This window comes from Anoplolepis gracilipes, chromosome 3 (assembly GCF_047496725.1).
Source record: "Anoplolepis gracilipes chromosome 3, ASM4749672v1, whole genome shotgun sequence".
NCBI lineage: Eukaryota > Metazoa > Arthropoda > Insecta > Hymenoptera > Formicidae > Anoplolepis > Anoplolepis gracilipes.
In genome coordinates this window covers 15551817-15576466 of record NC_132972.1, presented here as the reverse complement: position 1 = coordinate 15576466, position 24650 = coordinate 15551817, and the positions used below count along the sequence as shown (strand labels likewise).

General features: G+C 33.2%; 1 protein-coding gene across 11 annotated transcripts in view; it reads right to left on the bottom strand.

The window, feature by feature from the left end:
* LOC140663666 (disks large 1 tumor suppressor protein-like) overlaps nucleotides 1-24650 on the bottom strand; it is a 337014-nt gene that overhangs the window by 106674 nt on the left and 205690 nt on the right. For all 11 annotated transcript variants that reach the window (XM_072888001.1, XM_072887999.1, XM_072887997.1 and 8 more), the window contains one exon: nucleotides 17071-17106. In XM_072888001.1, coding sequence (XP_072744102.1) covers nucleotides 17071-17106 — 36 coding nt within the window. The remainder of the gene's footprint in view (nucleotides 1-17070; nucleotides 17107-24650) is intronic.

Here is a 24650-nt window from a genome sequence, read left to right as displayed (position 1 = left end):
TTTTCTACTATTATTATAACGAGTATCAATTCGTGCGATTAATACATTGCCGGCATATTGCGCCATTAGCAATTAATTCACATAATATTATCGCAAATATTATCATAAATTTGGCGCATTTCTGCACATCGATGATCTTTTGAAAAACGCGTATTTTATTCGATCGAAATCTATCGCGGTAATCGGTAAAATGACGACATATTTTTGCATATTACATTCCATGAATATTTATCTTTAATTTTAACTTGTAACATTTACCGTTAACATTTTTTACTTATTATAATAAAAGATAATAAACTTGCTAATATATACAGGCATATTGTTAGCGACAAAAATATAATTATCGGTTAAATATATCGATTACATGATTTTTTTGTATCGTAGCTTCGTGTAATTGTTCAATTTTCGCATTCTCTCGTCGCAATATAAAAATAGGCATTGTAACAATACCCGCGATTAATACCGGAAATGCTAAATGATTGTATCTTAATGATTAGCACGCGCATGATTATAATTAATCATGTTTTCACGAATGTCATGTGTATGTCATTAAGAAATATTAAAAAACAGCAAAAAAGAAGGAGCAAACTTGAAAAAATATTAGACAATAATGGAACAACTATTATATAAGCGATTCATTAATTTATATTACTGGTTATTTTAAAAATTAATTGCTCGCTTATTTTTTGCAATAATATAGTTAATAATAATACAGTTTAAATATAAACTGTAATATAAGCGTTGAAGAGTTTTCTATTATTTTTTATACTTACTTCGCACGCAATAAATTCAAAATTAAAATATTTTAGAAACAATTCGAAAAATAATTTAATATAAATGATATTATATTAACATTTTATTTTTTACTATTTTACTACTATGTGATTATAATATCCCATTCCATGTTGATGCCTCTATAAAAAAATTTAATATTTCTGAGATTTATTTACATAATATTTTCGAGTAATTAGTTCTGATATATTTATGTTTTTATTTATGATTTGATATAAATGCTTTTTAGACATGGAATGCTAGCGTAATGTTAAATCAGCAAGCATCTCTTTTAGTATCAATTTTCTTAATAGATAAAGAAAATAAATTCGAAATTAGAGCAACAATTTATAAGTTACATTAACAGTTTATTATGCCATAAATTTGAATTCTCATGGTTGCGATGCTAGATTAATGGAGACAACATAAAAAGGGATGCCTATATTATAAGATATTATAATGAAACACGCGATTTATCTAACCTCGCGTGCACCCGACAAGGTTGCTACGAGTACACGTTTCCGCCATCATCGATACATCACGTTTCAAACATCGTTTGATATCCAATTACAATAAGCACGCGTGTTTGCGCGCATACATCGCATTTGCGGATTTACGTAAGCAATGCTCTGACGAGCTGGAAATAATACAGAAGATAACGCGAACGTTAATCAGCAGCAACAACAAAGATCCATTTTGCCTCTCGATTGCTTGTCAATCCGCCGAGACAATTAACGGCAACCTGTTCGCTTGCTATGTGTTTCGTAACGTATACTTAAACGAGCGTGGAGAACGCATTAATTGGACCGTGATAACCTTGCTATCCTTAAATATAGCGTGCGATGATTAGAGAAAATACGTCACAGATTCTCCATATAAAATATTGCTAAGAAAATATAAATAGTAGGAAGATATTGAGATATAATAAAACAGAGTCAATAAAAAAAGTTCTTTGATATTAAATAGTAAAAGAAATGTTAGCGAAAGTTTAAGCGTATAATACAGTTATATAGACGCATATAACTATATATTTATAATAATTATAAATATTACTTTAGAAACATTAAAAATGTCACACGGTTCAATTTGATTTGACTCTTTCCTCAATGCTTTAGGAAAATCGTACGAATTACAATATCTACAGTAATATGCAAATAGAACTGGCACGTAAATACGAATAAAATCCAAAGAGACATAAATAATTGACAATAAAGTAATGTTTATTAATGGCAATGTTCGAAATATCGATAAAAGTAATATCGATTGCGTAAACGATATCTTTTGCGCGCATTATCAGCACTCCATGCATGATTCATTAACTCGCTTGCTCGATTTCACTCATCATTTTGTCGTAATTCATCATTTAATTTGACACACAACGAGTCGCCTGACAGCTGATAAAAAAACCAGAGCGATCCACTTAAGGATGTCTCGTAAGCGTCCATAGAGACAAGTCATTTCGTGCAAACAACGATACAGCATACACATACGCGCACATGTGTTGTGTGTATGTGTGTATGAATATCGGCTTACGAACATTGTGTGTTTCGGAATGCAGCGTCGAGCGTTTGTTGACTTACGCTGGTGGTTTGCGAGACTCAGGAGAGTTCGCGTTGACTTAGGTTGACTTAGGATTCTCAAAGCGGCTTGGACCGTGTCGGGATCGGGCGCAAATGTAAACTACACTCTGCGGCACTCGATAAAGCCAGTTAACGCGCCGCAAATTTTCTTAAGAATAATAAATTGCCGTCTCCTGCAGAAGCGTAGATTCGAAAATAAAAAGACACGATAGAGTGTGCGCATTACGCGAAAAAATTAATGATTAGACTTATGGATTTCTATTTGCCGATGTTAACTAATATATTTAAATTATTATTATTATCAACTAATGTAAAATAATTACTATTTAATTATTCAAGTCCAGATATCCGGGTTTTAATATTAAAATAATTAAAATTAAACTCTAAAACTTTAATTGTCAATTTTACAAATTATCCATTATATGTGTAGAAATATAAATAAAAAATTAATTGTTAGACATAATATATCAAAATTTATTAAAATTAAACAAAAAATCTAGTAGATATAGATAAATAATCATAAAACATAATTTGGATATTAAATAAATAATATGAATATTTTGTAGTCTGATTAAAAAACTTTATTAAAAATTATTTTTTATATGTTAGAAAACGTTGTTAGATTAACATTGAGTTTTTTTAAAAATTTAATAATAATAATACCGATTCAGCAGGTATTTTAATTGATCATGATACTATAAGATAACACTGTCGTAGATAAGAAAGACTTCATGTTTGTCTTTTTTCCGTCGAAGTTACTCTTTAACAGTAGAAAAGTCGACAGGTGTTTCTACGGTCTTGTTTATGTTCCACGGTTTCTCTTTTATTTCCACTCCGTCCTCTCTTTTCATACCCCACTCCTTCGCATTCGTGAAGCTATTCGACGCACTCTTATCGCATGAAGCCGGTCGTGAAGCCAGCGAGAAAAATGGTTCCGCGATTTTCCTCGCTCGCGTCTCTTCCAACTTCGTCGCGACGACGTTTTCCTTCTCTAACTGTTTTTGCGAATTGTTTTTCCTTTTAGCGCGTTGCTACTCTCTCCGTTTTTACTCTGTCCGCAAAGCTTTTCTGCGACATTTCGTTTCGCGGCGCAATCGTATTCCAGAGAAAAATGTAATAAATGGCTTCTATTCGTTAACTGTCATAAAGCAGGTAGGACGAAAACTTTTTCTATGTCAATAAAAAATGTGAATAAAAAAAGAAATATAAATCTCTCTTCCTTTCATAGAATCTCGAACGACAGTCAAAGAATTAAAATGATGCAAATTTAGTAACATTTGCCCGTATCTGCGTAACGTTTATGCAAATATTATTTTTGCATTATGATCGAGAGAATTACTATTCGATGTTACATACATGCAAATATTCGATTAATTTATGTTTAGTACGCTTCATTTCAATAATGCGCTGGTATTCGTTAATTTATACCATCATACACAACGAAAATAACAGATATGCAAACAACTCTCAAGTATTCATAATCCACTTCGACACGAAATTATTCAACTCAGTATACTCATATATACTGAGAGAGCCATCTTGCTATTCAATTCAATTTAGGCAACTAATTGACTCCGTATCCAATATTGTGTAATTGGTACACCTCTGTTTTACGAGCTATCGTTCTTATAAATCGAACAATCGCAAAGGTATGAAAATATAACTTTTTTTTAAAATTATCTATTATAATATTCATCCATGTAAATTATCTATTATAATATTCACCCAAATAAATGAATTCGCTCCCCATTTCCAAAACTTGTAGTTTCAAATTAGATTTATTTAACTAAATTTAATTTAAAAACTCAAGTTTTATATTAATAAAATTATAATTTGAATATTTATATAACTTTTGTAGATGTGTTAAAATATATCCTATTTCAAGGTACTAATTTATCGTACTAAAATGAAAATTATATAAATCATTGTTAAAAGTTATTATTTCGGCAAATAACATCAATAAATAAATTTTGACAACTCACATTATATAATAAAAATCTTAAATCAACCGATCATTGTTCAACAGAATTTGTAAATAAGATTATCCACATGTGGCCAAGAAAAATATAGCATAAGTTAAATATAACTTCAATTTCTACTTATTGTTAGATACATAATTGTACCTTGAACAGACACATAACAGTTCGAAAAAGATTTTGAGTAAGTGACAAATACGCGATATATTTATAAGTTGATTCTAAACTAAAGAATATGTATTAGAATTTAATGATCTTGTATTATTTTAAAGGAAGAGAGAGAGAGAGAGAGAGAGAGAGAGAGAGAGAGAGAGAGAGAGAGAGAGAGAGAGAGAGAGAGAGAGAGAGAGAGAGAGAGAGAGAGAAAGATTAAAAAGAGTATTACTTTCAATAAATTATGAAAGATATTATATATCTTTTTATTGTACGAAAAATCAAAACTTATTAAAACTTACTGCATTTTTATTAGATATCTTAGGCATGATAAAATGTCCACTTAAACACCTAGACTTCACATTAATATAAAATTAATTTTGTCACTGAATTTTTTCGAAAACAAAGTTTTTTTATAACAATTTCGTATTATTTCATATAGTTTAGGCACAAGTATTTTTGGCCACAAGTCACGATCACTGTTGGATTAAAATTACAAAAGTTGCTATCGAGACGTGAAAGTTCGATTCAATAAGAAATGACTCACCGTGTCGAGACTGAATAAACTCGAAACCTTCTTCAGAAAGCCGTCCTGCGACTTCTTCTTCCTTCTAGTAGTCATCCTACTGTTGTGCTATTTGCAGAATCCACAGAAAGCGCTGTTCTATTAATCCAATTAATCCCGTCGTTCAGATCGCACCGAGGCACATATCTTTTTTTTTATTCTTCTCACAAACGCACGAGACTACACAACACACAAGGTAGGTGGACGATCAACGTTATGAATAATGCTTGTGGTTTCGCGGACATGCATGCGGACGACACGCGGAATTTATATCCATTTTATTTCTTGTAATTTACGATTGCGCATAAATTTCGATTTAACTATATTGTTTCATATCGAGAAACGAACTCTCCTTATATATTACTTACTGAAGTTGCATACGTCGAACTATTATATTAAGCATGAAATTTTCCACTTTTCATGTTTATTAACAAGTTATAAATTTTCTTTTAATACATACATATAAATTATAAAAAAAATTTGATTATTATTTTTATTTTGTTTGAAATTTCTTCGGCAAATTATAATGCCATTTCAAACAGTCTTGCATTTCACTAATTAATTTTCACTGAAATATACATTATTATATATTATTGTATTTTATTAGTTCACATGTATTGTATATTTAATTTAATATTAAAGAGTAATACATCAGGTTTTTTGTAATTCGAGGACCCTTTCCAAATAGCAATGTCGAAACGGCATGCGCGCGGTGAAACGGTACACGTGATACTATCTACTCGTATTTCAGATCCCCAGTCCCGCCAAATGTCGTTCCAGCAGGTGGGTGTTAGTCTACATTATATCGCAGGGGTCAAAAGGAAGGGATAATCGAGACAGAGGTCTCATGTCTGACTCCCATTCGCATCTCTAATTGCTTTCAAGTGGCAGGTATGCAAGGCAAAGTATCGAATTTTGGCAATTGTAATATGAAGAAATGGGACACACATCTGCTCAAACTTGTAATTTTCTTCGATCACGATACTCTTTCCGACTAATTCTCATATGTCCTTCAGCCACACAAACTATTGTTTACTTTAACGTTGTTGAAAATCTCATTCAATCAATTACTCATATTGTTATCGCGCTATCCCGTAATATCGTGCGTAATAAACGAGAATTAACTCAGTTACGTAAACAGATCCAGCGAAGGGTATATTTTCATACGACATATTTATTGAAGCTCTCTCTCTCTCTCTCTCTCTCTCTCTCTCTCGACGCGCGATAAGCGAAAAAATATGCCCTACGCACCTGCGCATAATGTATTATATATGAGCTCTGAGAGGTGACCCAATTGATAAATCTCAGGGACACATTGCTCCGCTTTGGAAAATTAACCTGAATAGGTACACGTGAAATTATTTTACTACGCTCTACGCCTTACTAGATAGTGCGTCACGTGATTAAAAGTTAAAACGGAACATACAGATGTGTTTTCTCTCATGTGTGAAATAAAATGCGCTTCGCGAAATCAAAATGTTTACACTGGAAAACAAGATTAATATAAATAATTTTAATTAATTTTAATTTCAATTTGAACTCCCGTACTATATATCTGTTAGAAATCAGTACAATAGCAATTCATTTCTATACACATTTCTCCTTGATTTTATAATTACTACAATTTAAATGCAAATGAAACGCATTGCCTTCGCAAAGCTCGCACGTGAGAAAAGTCTTGCAACTGAAATGAGAGGTGACTGCTTTTTGCAGAACGTAATAACGAATAAAAATTAATATAAACGACGTCTCGTAAAGAAAAAATATTTTTCGATTTGATCAGCAATACTTGAGTGATTGATCAGTGAAAGTAAGCCACAAACAGTCATTTATTTCTCAATAGCAGAGTAAAAGACTGATTGAATTTAGATAACAATAATAAAATATCAGACAACAATAATAAAATGTCATAATTGAATCAACTATTGCAAAAAATTATTAAACAAAAATTAATTCTTTGTCCATACAAAATTTTAAATAACCTTGGTTAAAAAATCACGAGAAACAAATGTATTATTACAAATCTACAAGAGAAAACATTCGATTAAAATAATTTAATATTACCACGAAAAAAATTATGACACACCGAGTTTCAAAATGACGTATTTTATTGGCAACAAAAATGTTTAATCAAATGATAAATTATTAAAATCTCGCTACCTCTAGATTCTCAAATGGTGACCTTGTATTATGCAACGCGTATTGTCACGCTCTTGCATATATTCCCGTCTCTCTCGAGCAAACAATCATACGTCGTGTCCTCTTAGAAAAATCACTGCAACTACCTACGTATGTTCATGACGACTATTTTAGAATCATTAGTAATACGTATTTTTTCATAAGAAATAAAAATAAGAAATGATTTCAACATGAAAGTGTTATTAATAATCAGCAAAATCCGTTATTATCCCTAACACGAAATAATAAACAAGACTTTCTATGAGTAATTATATAAATCGTCAAATTGAAGATACATATTAAAAATCATATGTGACCTTTCTTAGAACGCAACCGTTTTTCTAACGGTTTCGAAATTGTGTATGTGACGGCCGTGCGCCAGAGTAGCGTCCTCGTGCGCGCGCTGGATATCGTAAACAGGTTGTCTATCCGTCTCGCTCCGATGCACGGGATGCGTATTCCCATCGAGGCGACGAATAGCGACCGCCCCGCATAGGAAAACCCGACGATATAACAAGGCGGCTTCCATTTCCACGTGGACGTCTCACGCGAACGCGACGCATTTCCCACGACACGCTCTAAAGAGAAGAGCAATGTTCTCGACAGGACGAAGAGCGCACATGTATGGACATTATTCGATACAAAATGTCGGTTTTACAATGATTTTAATTAATTTTCTACAGAAACACAAAGTAGATACACAATCGAAACTTCAATTTCATTAAAATTTTCATTTTTTTCCCAAAAGAGAAAAATCATTTTTATAATATTACTTTTGCTTCAATTTTCAATTTAACTTTAACAATTTTTGCCATTTTTAATTTTATAATAACTATATTTTATTTCTCTTACACACATTTTTGTGGCGAATTTATACGTAAAAAGGCATAATTGATCCCTTTAGACAAAAATTGACAATAAAAACACAAAATGATTTAAAAATAACATTTAAATTTTAGCACATTTAAAATTTTATCAATTTTAAACATTATATATAAAAATATTTGATCTTTACAACGAAAAAGAAAAATGCAATATAGAGAAATGGTTTGTTGAATTACATTCATTTAACGGGAAATGGAGACAGTAAATTTTAGAGTAATTAAAGAAGTTGAAAAACAAAAATAAAGCAACAATAAAAAGAGATTCCTGTTCAAATTAGTAACAACGATACAACTTCAGTATTTCTTTTTATCTCAAAAGTAATTTTCTTCTTAAAATAGAAAAATAGATCTGATACAGATAGAATACTTTACGAGGCAAGAAATTTCATTTGTAACGGCATTTTATATTAGAATACACACACACACACATACACACACCAAATTATATAAAATTTAACTCACTAACGCGTCGGTAAACGACAATTACAAACTTATTAACCTAAACAATCTATACAAGAATTATTTTTATATATATAATAGGAAAGATTAATTTATTCGTACACATCAACCGACAATAAAAGAAATTTCAATAAAAATTTCAATAAATAGGCAGAAATATTAGAAAACGAGTTAATCAATTTTTTAACAAAAATTTACCAATTGGAAATTATAATTTCCCAAAAAGAATGGCTTCTTTTCTTTATAAAGTTAAAATTTAATATGAAAATGCGCAACAATATACACCAAAAACAATTTTCCGCCTGCCTTCCGCATGCCTTTGCCTATCAAAATCGAAGCTGAAAAAATTTTCCGCGTTCTACCTGATAGTGTTTTTCTTAGGAAGCCACGGTGTGAAACGCGACGAGCGACGGAGGCGGTGCCCGACGTCACGACGGCGTCGGAGATCACCGAACGTCGAGCCGTTCCTGCTGCACATGCGAGCCTCGCATTCCACGACGACGAGCACACACGAGAACTGGCACACACGTACACATACGACGCACAAACGCACCCGGGCGCACGTACAGGTGCACGTACATTTAATCACGCACACACGGGCGGGAACGTGGATGCGCGCGCGCGCGCGCGCGCACTGAAAACAGGTTGCACTTAATCCAATCCCGGCGTGTTATACTCTCACGTTACAGCACGACATGACGCGACGCGACGCTCCAATGAAACGGGAATGCTCGTCGAATTTTCGCGCGATACCTACTCGTTAGACATCAATCTCGCGTATTCTCGTTTGCCTTCGTCTCTCTCGCGCTTCCCCTATATCTCACCTTGACACGCACCAACGCATTCCAAAATCATTCCCATGCTCCGTTAAACACGCCCGAGAGAAACATCGAATGATCACTACGCACTGTGTCCAAAAGATCACCGCCGGTCGGTAGAGGTTAGGACGCTCCTGCCACTCTCCTTTCTCTCTCTCTTTCTCTCTCCTTCCTTCTCTTCTTCTTCTTTCTGTCTCGATCACCTACGATATTAGCGGTGGAGTTACGGCGGCGGATACGAGCGGTTTCACGTAATCACAAAAGGCGCGCACTCGTGATTCTCACACTGGTACTCTCGGCAATTATCGATGACGCGAAAGCGACGCGACTGCTGTGCGCCGATCTTCGGAAAGGAGAAACGTTGCGGAGCGCTCGTCCGTCGCTCGCGTACTCGAGTTGGCCGCTCACGGTAGACGACGGACGGGGCCTCTTCGCTGTTGACGTCATCGGCCGACCGAACACCGGCGTGAAGTCGCGCTGCACGCACGAGAGTAAGCCGAACGCCGACGGAATCGCACGAACCTGCACGGAAACCGAGGTTTCAATGCAGGACTGTTGCCGCTCGTGTCGGCACCTCACGTGAAACACGGGTTTCGCGTGATTGAATCTTTATGAAAATATCGCGTGATTGCAATAAAAAAAAGGAGAGATATTGAAAAATAATATCAAAATTGAATATAATTTTGTTTTTCCCGTTTTTTTTTTTTTTTTTTTTTTTTTTAATATAAATCTACATAATCTTTGTGTATTTTAGACTCTCTTGTGAAGAGTAGAAAAAAATTGAAAAAAATCTACAGAGAAAAGAATAAATATCAAAAATAAAAAACAGATATACAAAAAGTTATTTTATATGCACATAGTCATTTAAAATTTTTATTTGCATCTACAGGATTTTATCTGTAGATCTATTCAACAGAATGATCTGTCAAATGAGGCTATTGAACGAGACAAATGTGGGCGGAATACATGCGATGGATGAGTCAGAGCGCTTATAAAGATTCTTATACTTTTTTCTTAACAGTATATGTGCACGCATCTTTCTAGAATTATGTGTTAAAGCTTTCTCTTGATCCATCTTCTTTTATCTCTTTTTATTACTCCTTAAATTTTTAAAAATTTCTTAACGCTATATCAGTTTATCACAATATAATTAATTTTGCATTACATTTAATTTCTTTTCTTTATTGTAGTTTCTTGAATTCGATTTTAGAACAGTAGGCGTTAAAATTTTTTTAACAAACTTTTTAAGAGGATCAACATTGGTATTATGCGTATAGCAATCTTCAAACTCGATTCTCTCGCAAAAAAAAAAAAAAAACCGAGCTTTTTTTTCTTCGAAGGGTGCGATCGCGTACACCTTCGTTCCTGGCGATTCTAACTCGTCGTGTGTAGTACGAGCCCGCGAGAACGGGCAACCGAAAGAGTTATAAACCATGCTGAAAACGTAGACCGTGACTTCCCAGGTTCGTGCGAGGTCGATCGTGAGAGAGCGACCAACCGACAGGACGTTTCACGCTTTGCTTTTATCGGCCGCCTCTGGGAATCGCGACTTTTTACACGTGGAATTCACGGCACGAGTCCCCGCGTTTGCCGCATCGCGCGCGATGCCGAATTCCATTCTTGTCAACGGACACATGGGCGCGCTCCTTCCTTTTTTTCCCCTTTTATGCCCGTGAAAACGATGTATCATATTGCAAAGTTCACGGCCGGATAAAGAAGCCTCTATCGCAAGGTTTTAATCTCTGATTAAACGAGAGAGATTTCTCATTTATAATACTTACATATATTCTATAGATTTTATTCACGTTTTTATTCGTCGCACCGTGGATATTTTAGTACATTGAATGAATCAAAATTATTCTTTGAGCATGTATTTGCAATGAAATGGAATTAAACGAGTACAAAGTTATAATCGATTTCTTCAGGCTACAAAAGTACGTACGTAAACGCGATTCGCGAATATGTGATGAGATTTTTTTTATTGCTAATGTTTTATAAATCTCCACAAAAAAGTAACAAATATACCTCGTGACTCGAGCCGACAGCAGACCGTATCGTCAACAGCAGGAACCAGTTTTTTATCCAGGGTCACAGGGCATTCAAATTCAACGAATCCGCTAAAATATATAAGCGCCAAATTTTTCGCAAATGATAAGCGAAAAAGAAGAAAAATCTAAATGCAATGATTATCGAAATATAATAAATCTCAGTTGTTTTTTTTTTTTTTATAATTATTACATTTCTAGAATTATACGAAAGACATTGCTGATTTTATAGCTAAAGGAATAAAAAAGACCTTACATATAGTTTGCAATCATTTAAGTATACATATGTATGTGTACTTTTTATATAACTCGGTGTGTCAATAATAATCTTATTGTGTCCTAATTTGAGCGAAATATCGGGAATGCCAATTTAACGGTGCATGGTAAAACAATGGAGCTTTTAATTCGAACTGTAATTTACATTCCGGTGAAATTCATCATTGATCATCAAGAGGATCGATGAACCGAGACGAGTTGTCGCGCTCGTTGCGGAAACATCGTTTGAGTGGTCCTTTGAGGGCCGATCTTGACGAAAATTTCGTCAATCACGGGAAATTCAACAGCAAGAGCGGCTGACGTTATATGGCGAATAACGTGAAATTGAGGACAAGCGCTGCGTTGTGTCCGGCCAATTAAGGTGAAAGGGTTGTCCGGTGACCTTTGACCGAATTTCGTATAACAGCCGCACAAAATTGCCTCGAAAATCTTTCGTAAGTTTCCGTTATCTCTCCATGTTTTAGTTATTTTTTTATCGATCATAGGAAAAAGAAATACAGTGAAACCGACATATATATATATATATTAAACATATTTTCAATAGCACTGTTAAAATAATATATTCGAAGCGCTTGAGGCAATAAAACGGAACGAAAAATGGCGTGAGAATATAAATTGATATTTATCTGCGATTTGAAGTTTAATCAAACTATTATTTAAAATTTAATCTAATACTTTGATAAATAATATTTCATACCAAAAAATGTTATATTTTTATTCAAATATATAATTGGTAATATTTTCTGCAAGATATTTGCACATTTATTGTTGTATAATATTTAAAAATTCTATTATTTCTTATCATAATAACATTTGTTTATAAGTTTACTATTTTATTCTTGCTTATTGTCAGTTAGAAATTAAAAAAAAAAATCTTACTCTTACAATTTAAAATTGTCTAAATTTTTTATTTTTAATACGTATAATTGTTATGTAAAAAAAGAGTACCATCGTCAAATAAAACCACAAGTGACACCTATAAGAAATTTACGATCCATACGTGTGCGCTCAGTTGATAAAATAGGAATGATCGATTCTTCCGGATGGAAAAAGAATATCAAAAAGTGACGCGATAGTGATGCGCAGTGGAATTATAATTTGAAATCTACAGATTAATTACGGAATACGCACAATTTTATACAAATCGGTAAAACATGTCGTGTCGGTAAAATCACGATGTTTACTTTAACACGTAACGATGTGCATTATGCATCGTGGGATTTAGCATCGCTCGAAATACAACACCTTTGCCAACGTCGTCACGACTACATGGTGATATTTATGTTTAATTTAATGTACCTTACGCAATTAGAAGCAATTTCGATTAAAGCAATTGCGATCAGCAGGCGGAAGTATGTCGATTTCGTTGAAATACTGATTAAGTTCCCGCGCGTACTTGTGAATTAAAAATATTCAAAAATTGTCAGCAAACTATTCCTCCTTATATATTAAAAAAAAAAAAAAAAAAAAAACGGAAAAAAAGAGCGTGATACACTATAATTTTTTAAGGATTGAGATACGTGAGGAAAGAAAAAAAACTGCAAAAAAGAAATGAATAGAAAATTATATAATTGATATATTTATATATATACGTTTAATTAATATGTCAACCACTTAATATATTCTATATTTTTATATTTTTCGCTAAACAAGTACTAGAAGAGAAGCACCATAATGTATGTACCAAAGCCACAAGATATATCGCTTTCCATTTATTTCCTGAGACAAAACTGTTGTGGTTCTCCGAAGAGACCGCATAATTAGCGCGTGTGTTGTGGACGGTATCCTGTTCTCTTTTGTTTTTTGTAGAGATTCATGTACTCCGCCTGGTCTCGATGGTCCCGGCATGATCCCTCGCGGTCCTGATAATGAGAGAAAAAAAAACCAGAAGAAGAAACTTAGGCTGCTAACGATCCCACTTCGTTTTACTCACGTTACGAATAATGCGAGGCCCGTCGTGGAAAACGCAGAAGAATGAAGTAGAGCAGAGACAAGACGAGAGAGACAAAAGGAAAACAAGAGGAAGAAGAAAATTACCGTTAAGCTGAAGCCCTGTTAACGAACGTACTGCGAAAATGTTATTAGCAATGCGAAAGAAGTAGCTTCCCGGTCGAAATAAAGCCGTTTCGCGAAACGTCCCGATTGGAACCTTACGTCAACGAAAGTCTCGCGTCGTGCAATTACCATCACATAAATAGATAAATCCGAAATCCCGTTTACAGTTGAGCCGCCGTCGTCGACGTCTCTCGTACAGCAGAATTTCCCGACAATAAGCTTCGAAGTTTGCCAGTGGCATTTAGAGCGCGAGAATGTGACTCGAGAAAAGCGAGGGAAAAAGCTTCGAAGAAGGGCTTGGCTCGCGGGAAAACAAAGAGGACTCGGAAGAAGGGACGGTCCCTTTGAGAGACCGTCCACAAAGCAGAGAGTTGTGTAGGGTTAAAAGGAGGGAGAGACGAGATGAAGTCGATGCACGACAACAAAGGACGTGGGCGATGCGCTTTGTACTTCCGGAAAAGAGAATAGAATTTCTCGCGGAGAGAGCATTGGATGACGCGGCGGATGACGCGTATTGTGGATATCCGAAACAAGAAGACGGCCGGAGAGTACTCTCTCTCCCTCTCTCTCCCTCTTTCTTCTCAGAAGGGTTCGAAGAGGTCATTGAAAAACAACACGATTCGCCAGAGTGCAAGGATATACCTATAGCAAAAACTCATCGAGCGAGATTCAATTTTACGTACCGCATCCAAAGCAAAATGATATCTACATTTACGGAATTGAATTTCGACGTTGCAAATGGATAAAATTTTCATTTATATTTATTACGTTTTTTTTTTTTTTTTTTTTTTTTTTTTTTTTTTACTTTTATCTTATATGCCTAAATTTCATGATTATATTCGTTATAATTACGTTAGAACACGGTAAAAAGTTTTGTGTTAAATTTAACACATTTCTCGTTTGCCAATTTATCCACTCTAAATTTTAATGTTAATTTAACGGAAGGCAAATATGTAAACAAATAACATAAATAATATGTAAAAAATTAACACAAAAATATGAATTAACGTAAGATTTACTTGTTATTGTGTTGTTTTAATTCTTAGAAACAGTGAACATTAACTCAATCCAGAAAAGTTAAAATAACATAACAACAGTATTACGTTATATGTATTAACATAAGAGTATGTTAAAAATTTAACACAAAAATTTCTACACAAGAAAATTTCAACAAAAATACAAAATGTTTTTTATCATGAAATTATAATACTAATTTAAAAAATTTACTTTATGAAAAACTTTATTTAGAATCCAATCATTATGCTATTATACTAGTATTTAATATATTTAGTATTTAAATATACTTTTGTTTTTTTTTTTAAGCTAAAATTAATTTAAAACTGACTTTATATCTAAATCTACTACATATATCTGGTGTTAAATTTATTAATATATTAATCGCGTTTATTGCTCCAGAAATTTTGTAACGACAGAATTCTGTAAAGATCTCCCAACGAGTACAGCATGCGACAATCGCGATAGTATTCCGAGTATCCTCGATGCCAAAGCACCGGCGGCGTAAGACACAACAGATGCCCCAAGATAGATCCGATTAAACGCCACACTAAATCACATTCAACGCCGCGCCATTGTTAAGTGTCTCGCCTGCCCTCAGATTTCTCTCCAACGGCATTTCGCAGACTATATTGTATTATCAGAGGGATGCTTCGTAGCCTCCCAGCAATGCGCCTGACGTGCCTTGGCAATCCATTTATAGCATTCGTTTATAATACCGTGGTGAAAAGTGTGAGCAATAACCATGAATTGTTGATATTTATAATAATAGAAATTGCAATGAGAGAATAATAAATGGAGAAAAATTATTGTTCATTTAGCTGGCTAGAAAGAAGTTAAACAAAAATATATTTTACAAATTACCAAATAGCATGGATAGAATAAAGGTATCACAATAGAGTGAGTATTCAGTTCTTTCCCCCCCCCCCCTCCATGTTTTATCTCGACGATTAAATTAAAAAATATATTTTGTAAATTATCAAAGAGCTTGTATACAATAAAGGTATCACGATAGAGAATGCGTATTAAATCTCCCTCGCATGTTGCAACTTGACGGACTATTATCGCGTTTAATCAAGCGCTCGCCCGTTATATACGGTACTTCTGTGTAATAAGGAATTAATTAATTCGCATCCATCTGGCAGCGTATTGTACATCGAGAAACTCAACGGGCGAGCAGAGGAGCGTCGGCAGCAGCTGCGTTGTCGGCATGTAATCGCGATCGAAAATCGATCATCGGTATCGATAGGCGTCTGATCTCTCTCCCCTCCTTCCGTCCTCTCTCTCTCTCTCTCTCTCTCTCTCTCTTTGTTTCTCGATTTGACAAATATTTTCGCAAGTCGCGCCGCAACGTCATTAAACAGCTGCGCCCTTAATAACAGCGTCTCGATACAGCGCGCGTTGTGTAATCGTGTAACCAGACGACGATATAAGAGCTCTGCAGATCGCATGCATCACTCTCATCCAAATCGCTTTTCTCTTCCCCCCCCCCCCCCACAGATGTTTGTAACTATTCGCGCGTTTTACATGTGCAGATTTATTCAGATCAGGTATGCGCGGTCGCGCTAATTATTTGCAATGTTAATTGTTTATCATTTGATAAATTCGATCTTTTTATATGATAGCTGATGATAAATTGTGAAATGTAAAATTACGAAAAACTATGCGACATATGTAGATGTGTAACATAAATCTCATATTCCTTACTTTTTAAAATTCCTTTTAAAGTTGGTAAAATTTTTCATATACCTGTGCAAATTTAAATAAATAACCTGTATTTTATTTCGAGATTAATTGTAAATTAAATATACGTCAATTTTGATGCATCTTTATATTTAGGTGTAATTCAGTAAGATTGCATTAACTTAATATTAAAATGGATGGAAGAATGCGAATTTCGTGCTTTAATATTAGAGACACTTTGGTATAATAATGAATACATTTATTGCAACCGTGTTGCACAAAGGCATATAGGAAAATCAGAACGCGAATAAGATTGGAGTGTATACAAGAGCGTACGATTTGCATTCCACCCGTTCTACCACAGAGCCCGGAAAATTTTGTGCAAGACACGAAGCTCGGTGAACGAACAAACGTGACATTTCTGCGCAAGACTAGCACATCAACATGCAAATTGCGAAAGAATTTCATAGAGTCAGCGTGCCTTTCCGAAAGAAGCAAACCAAACACGGTCGATAAAGAATACAGTATGTGTGAATAAGCGACGCAGAGATGGTTTTCGCATCTGACAAGTGTTAATATATAAATTGTACTTTTTCAAGTTTTGAACGCTTACCTGGTCACTATCGTGTCCTTGCCAGCTGTCATGACTCTGTAACAAAAAAGGCATTCAGATCGTTAGAAAAATATTATCGATTAATTACGAAATAATGTTCAATGTCTATATTATTAACATATCTATATATTATTATATATTGTTATATTATTATTATATATAATATACAATAATATGTAATATTGTAATATACAATAAAATACATTCATGTAATTATTGTTGTAGGTATAATCATTATTAGTATTAATAAAAAATAATTATTTAATTTTTTAAACAAAGATACGTTTATTACGTATATTTTATTATAAAAAAAGAAAAATAACAAATTATCACTTTTTTGCAATAATTACATTTTATTATATTGATTTTATTAAAATTAAAAGAGAAATGAAGAGAGAAGAATCTTAATTCTTTAACGTTAAATAAAATTACTAAAAAAATGAAAATTTCGTAAAGCATAACTTGGCAAATTAATTTAATGATATAATAAAATTAATAATAATAATTAAAAATTTATGGTGATCAAAGTAAAATAAATTTTATTTTTAGAATACATCTTTTTCTTAAATTTTATATCTCGATATTATATATACAATGGCCCGTATTCTGAGTTTACATTTACCGTTAAATGTGCTTCTAAATATGTTTTTATACGTATGTTTGTATTTAGAGACACATTTAGAGATAAATGTGAATATGGGCCATTAAATTTAATTTTAAATACAAAGTATTGAGCATGAAAATTTTATGTCACATATATTTCAACGTTTATGACAACAAATGCGTAGTCATACGAAGGTATTTGATCTTCACGGCGTACGACGTGTTATTGTTGACATACTCGTACCTATCCTCATTCTTACAGTGACACTCGAATAGGAAGGTTGTTGCTCCGCGTATCATCAAATTATTCGAAAAATATGATCATTTCCTACATTTATTATAATTAGCGACCCATAAACGTATCGAAATGATTGTAATTTCGCGAGTGATGTGTGTCGAAGTATTATTTCGTTCGAAATTGTTGTTGACACTTCGTTGACTTACGAGTACAATCCTCACGCGGAACGAAATATATTAATTCACGACGACGTAATTCGAAAGTATACAAAGTGTGCGTATGTTTTCAATGTGCCGCGAATGAATCGTTGTATTAATTAGTTTGGCAATGCCACACAGAGTGTTGAACCTAATTTGATAGCGCCGTGTACAAAATGTTACGCATTTCAATTCGGGAGTGCCATGCAAAGTGTCTGTTCTTATTATATCGCATAACGAACAGCAATGAACTATAATAAATCATTTTCTTCGAGTAAATACAATGGATCCTATAAGTGCAATCAATCTTGACAACTTGAAAAGAAGGAAAAACCTAGGAGGCATCAGCGGAGCAACCCTAAGGTAATTTATTATTTGTATATTAATTATATGTATTAATAACGTATGTGCTTGAATTGTATGATTAATCGTAATTTGTTTCTTTAAGTAATTTAAGCAGGAGAGAGAATTAAAGAGAAAGTCTATGATATGAAAAAGCTATAATGCTGTAAAAATTTCTACTTAATAAGTAGAATTTTTTCAGAATTTATAAAATTAGTAAATTAAATATCTGTTTATTAGTGTATGCATTGAAAAGAAAATTTGACGAGTACAACAATAATAATTTTTTTAAATTTTAATTATTTTGAGTGCTGTTACAATTTAAATCTTCTATTTGTATGTTACAGATCAGTATGGCAATATCATCAACTCCGCTGTTGCGCATCGATCGGTGAGTGACAAACTTTTATTTTAGATTGAACTAATGGATTTGTAGAGGTTATAGATTTTTTTTGTAGAATCCGTTACCTTAAAATACCTAGCTAATGGCTAAAGTAAATTAGATCAAATAAATTTTAATAATAGATTTAATGATTAATTCGAATAACTTTTAACTTCTTTCGATATTCGTGTACACATTGCAAGAGTAAATTATTGTAGAATATCAATTTTCAAAAGAAGGATAGAAGACGTTTTTTCAATTGATAAATTTTATTTCATATTAATAATTTCTAATTTCTAATTAATTTCATATTAATTATTTCTAGGTTCTAATTAATTTCATAAAAAGTGCTAGTGCTAGTGATTTTATTAATTGTATATTAAATGTATAATGAAAATAACTTATTTTCGTAATATGTTAATTTTATCCAAATTTTTTATGGCCCATTTGTCTATAATTTAAATCTTGTTTAGAAAAACTGTTCTTAAACTTTGCTTTAACTAAAACTGCAAAGTCAAGTTATCAATTAAATTTTATGTAATGTGATAATAAATAACGTCACGGTTGAGTGAATGAACGTATAATTATTAATTTTGTCATAAATATATACATTTATTCTCTCTCTCTCTCTCTCTCTCTCTCTCAATTTATTATGAAATATATTACTATAAAAATTTTAATCAATCAATTTTATTGATAACTAAACATTATATCAATTAAAGCAAAATCATATTAAAATAAATCCTTCAACAAATTATAAATAGTAAGAATATAAAATATTTATTTTTACACATTCTTTAGATTACTATTATTAGATAATATTTATTATTATACTTATTACTAGATAATATTTCGCTGGCAATAAAAGAAATTTCTCTCCCTTTTCAATTTCTAATAGAAGTCAAAATGACTAGAAATATCTACATAAATACAACTAATTGTAAGATCAATAAAAAGTCCAATATTAGTCTGAAAAAATCAATAAATGCAAGCAAAATAGGTAACTAATACTAAACCCGTAGCAAGATATATCTAAAGTATAATATTTTGCGTTTCCTATTTTATCAACCTGCAATGGCACTTAATTGGAAATGTTACCAGTGCATTTAATTAGGACAGACGTTTAACATGCAATTATATTGCGCTCTCTTTATTGAATAAAATAATTTTAATCTTGAAATATAATAATAAAAGATTTATATTTGTAAATTCTACGTGTACACGAATTTTACTCTCAATTGGTATAATTTTCTAATATTGTTATTTTTGTGTAAAAACCCAATAAAGATTTAACGAATAAAAATTTAATCAATCATAACATGGATTTGATGCGGCGCCATTATAGATCGTCCTCGGGATGAATAAACAGATCGACGACTGCATTGTATCTCACGGAATATTCAACAATAATGCAAAAATTTAAATAAGTATGTTATTTATTCATATAAAATGTTCTTGTTTATTTATGAGCACATTTATAAGTCTTTAAAAAATTTTTTATTTTTTTTAGAATAATACAGTAATTTTCTTGTCGTTATTTATTTTTGATATATTTATTTTATAATATAATGCGATATATTAACGTAATTTACAATATTTGAAATTTGCGTTAAAAATCTACGTTTTACGATTTATCGTCGTGAAAAAAGAAATTCGCCAACCGCAAAACGAGTGACAAAAGTTGCGCGAAAATATCTCGTGACAGAGTACAAATTCCTTGTTTATTGAATATTAAAAGCAAGAAATGTTGTCGTGAACCAAACACGGTGACGCAGTCCAATTTTCCACTCTACTGATCCACGACGAATCTCGGCAACATCGAGATTTATTTCTCAAAACTCGATGGTTCATTCGCTTGTGCGATCGCGCCGACGAAGAATCGTGAGGAAAACAGATTGGCAAACGTTTTCCGCAGTGAAATATGCATCGTTTTTCTGTCAAATGTGCAACATGATGTTAATGAATTTCACGATGGACATGCGACGATATTTCGTTGATCAAAAAATAAAATTTAGTTTCGTATATAGAAAAAGATCGATCGTGGCTATTTTACATCGTAATTCTCGGTCATGTGAGCTCGTCATGGAAGAAAGAAAATTTCGTCCGGAATATTTTCCTTTCTCATTGTTTACGCAACGTCGCCATTTCTACTGTCGCGATGAGAACGGCGTGGTTTATTAAATCAATATTAACAATATTTCCAGCGTTTGCAGCGCACGGGAGCTCGTACGTTTTTATTGCAGCGAACACATTTAATCGTGCCATAAAAATCTCCATTACTGACACAATGTATTCTCGTAACCGTTGAATAGTAAGGCAAACATGTTTATTGAGGATGATTGTTGAAAAATATATCTTTTTTCCATTTTTTCCAATGCGACCGATAACGTTACAATATTTGGCTCGCATAGAAATATTAACTTTCGATTACAAAATTAATGTAACAGTACTATGACTGCGTTAATTGCGAATGCAAATAGGTGATTATTTTACCAAATATAATGTACGACAACAAATATCCCGTACAAAATATAACGAGTACTTATATATATGTATGTAAATTTTTTATTTTTTGAAATTATATAACTATATAAATATATAAAAACAGAACAACATAAACATAAATATAAATAATAAAATATCTCCCCTATGCGGTAGAAAGAAATATTTCGCAACTGTTATTTCTATGTACGAGAATGTCATGTGAAAGATGGACAAACGAGTATTTACACTATGACAAACTTGCAGAAAAAGTTTTACAAATTGACTTTCCAGTGCCGTGGTGATTTTAAACGAGTAGCTCGCAGAACGTTTCGCACCGGTGCTTCGACGCGGTTCATTAAATCGGTGTAAATAATACGAGGGAGTGTATAGACAACTATTTTATCGGACGTGAAGGTCGAATCGGTGTCACGATCAGACGTATAGGCGGCAGTCGGTGGTTAATGTCAGGCCGACTTGTTAGATTTATGACAGCAATATAGGAAGCAACGCTGAAACGTGCTCTGTGTACTTCGAGTTAACGTTTATTATGATGCATATTCGATACATGCCGCGGGAATTTATGGAATACGGACCATTTCTGTAAGCACATTCACTTTTTTAATATCGAATTTCTTTGTACAAAAATACACTAGCCGCGACTCGTTGTTGATACAAGATTAATTGTATCACTTTGGAATTTTATCTTCGCGCGATAGGTAGCTATTCGCAACAACGAAAGATCGATATTTACGTATTGAGAAATAGATGAGATTCACGAGATGACTCGGTATGCACGGATAATTTTTCACTATACTCTTTCCTTCTCTTGAACGGCAGTTAAAAATATAAAAAGGTGCAATTATATCAATAAGAAAATAATACAATCTTTTAGTAATATACAATAGTAATACGATATTTTACAAAGTTGGAGATGTTCTACCGTTTTGCCGCACTAAGTGAAAAAGAACTTTGAAATGGCTGCGATCAACCTCTTTAAGAACTTACGCTTTAACGTTTATCTTTACGCATTATTTATCCGCGTATAAAGAGCGATTAAACTAATGTTCACGACGCTTTAAAGCGACACTGTTCTTTTAGCACTGCGACGAGAAGGTTGCATATCGTGACAGCGCTGACAGTTCCCCTTTAAGCGCGCTCTATTATCGGTCAGTCATCTTGAATCGTTTTTGGCAAAGAATTAAAAAATATTACGTTAATATGATATTGTGATTATGACACAGAGAAAATTTTACAATATAAATTATATGATATTGCCTTTCACATTTATTGTAAAACTGAAATATAACATTAAGGTATTTATTTATTATTATACAAGTTCTAAATTATGTAGGCATTTGGTTATGTATTAAAACACTTGATTAATTACAATACTTTTTTTGTAAAATTTAATATGTATTTCGTATGTAATATTAGTACATTGAGTAAATATGTCGCGTGCATTGTTTTTTTTTATGTTGGTATACTTTTTGTATGTTATATTGAAATTTTTATTATATATTCTTATATAACAAAAATGCAAAATATTTCATAAAATATTTCGGAATGTCTTTTATTTACGCCGGAAATCAAGGCACTTTTTTATTCGAGATAAATTGCATACCGAGCCAAAATGCACATTCCAATAACACAGACGGTCCCTTTTAAATGTTGTCGCGTTGCATAAAATTGCTTTTCCAATTAATATCGAAGCTCGGGCAAGTCTGAGCATGCAAATGAAATCAGGCCGGTTTGCCGGTTGCGCTTCGTAATGATTCTTTGCGGCGGACAGATCGGCGGATAGATGCTCTCGCGGCGAATCGAACTTAATCGCGAGCCCCGGGCAAATCCGCATTCGTAACTTTCGACTGCAATACGTATATCAACAATGGCGAAAAAGTTTTCTCGTTTCCAATCGACTTTCAGCTCCCGAGGCCCTCATTCTACTTAAATGCACTGTCCTGATTTGCATTATGTTTTATCTTTATTTAAGATTCTATTGTATCACAACCTTCCGATTTTCTACGGTATTGGAAAGTTGAATAAAATTAAAGGTAAAATAAAAGAAATTGCTTAGTCAAATTACGTGATTTTGGAGAGAAATTATGATTGATATTTTGAAGTTCTGATAACGTTAAATATGTTTCAAGAGTGAAAACAAGTGAAAACTTGTTTTAATTTGAACATAACGCCGAATATTCAAAGAGATATTTGTATTTCGGTTCGAAAACAGCAATAAACTAGTTAAGCGAAATTATGTGCACGTAATGTAATTAGCGCACACCTGAGTTGCACGATGAAAATTCAACGGTTAAGGGAAACTAATGTTACAGAAAATTAACATTTCGTTGGTGCATTAGGTGGTTAATTAAAATTAACCGAGAAAATGTAAAGTACAATGCAAAGGACAATGGGAATGAATGCCAGCTATATATAATTAGAGGCCGGCTGGAAAATATCAAGGGTATTAAAAAAAAAAAATGTTGAGCATTTCATCCGCTCACGTGCGCAGCTGCTGCTTTTCGATTCCTTCTATCTCTCGTATTTCAGATTAATCACAATTCACATTGATTCTCGGCCGGCTAAAAAAAAAAAAATTCCAAGCTTCAGGATATTAATTGCAATTCAATAACTTCATAATGTACATTGAAGAGACAGCTAATGAGGTCATAAAATTTAATCATGCAAACATAAGCGCGAAATTATTCATATTCTCGTAACGATTAATCGTTTATAATAATTCCGGCTCGTTTAATTCACGTACGCAATAATTATTTGATCGTTACAACATTTATTTACACGTAAATTTATTTGACGTAAGCGACGTAAAATTATAACGGATAAACGAGTGACGTACATTGAGAAGCATTTTTTTCGTTTATCTTACGTGCAACGATAATCCACGGAAATAGAAGATTTCGCTGGAAAGATGATTTGTTGAGCACCGGATCGGGAAAACGTCCCGCGAGCGGATAGCGTCGCGCGACGAGACGAGGAGCGTTCGTCTCTCGTGAGACACGCGGCGAGCTCGTAAATCCAGCTTACGACTCGGATGGAATATGGGAAGAGGAGAGGCAGAGAGACGCGGATAAAGACTGCTGTGTTGCCGAGGAAAAAGAGGAGCTACGCGAACATTGGGGGCGAGGGACCCTTTGGGCATTTAAGGGGATGATCTTAAGTGGAATACTATTCTTCTTGTGAAATAAATTACGCGCCTAAGAGAGGCATGATCTTTAATGTATGCCTTCGTCCGTTTGAAAAGAATTCGTAAAATGTGTCTTTGTCCGTTGTTTCACTGGAGGATGTCATTTTATTTTGGACGAGATGCAATAATCTG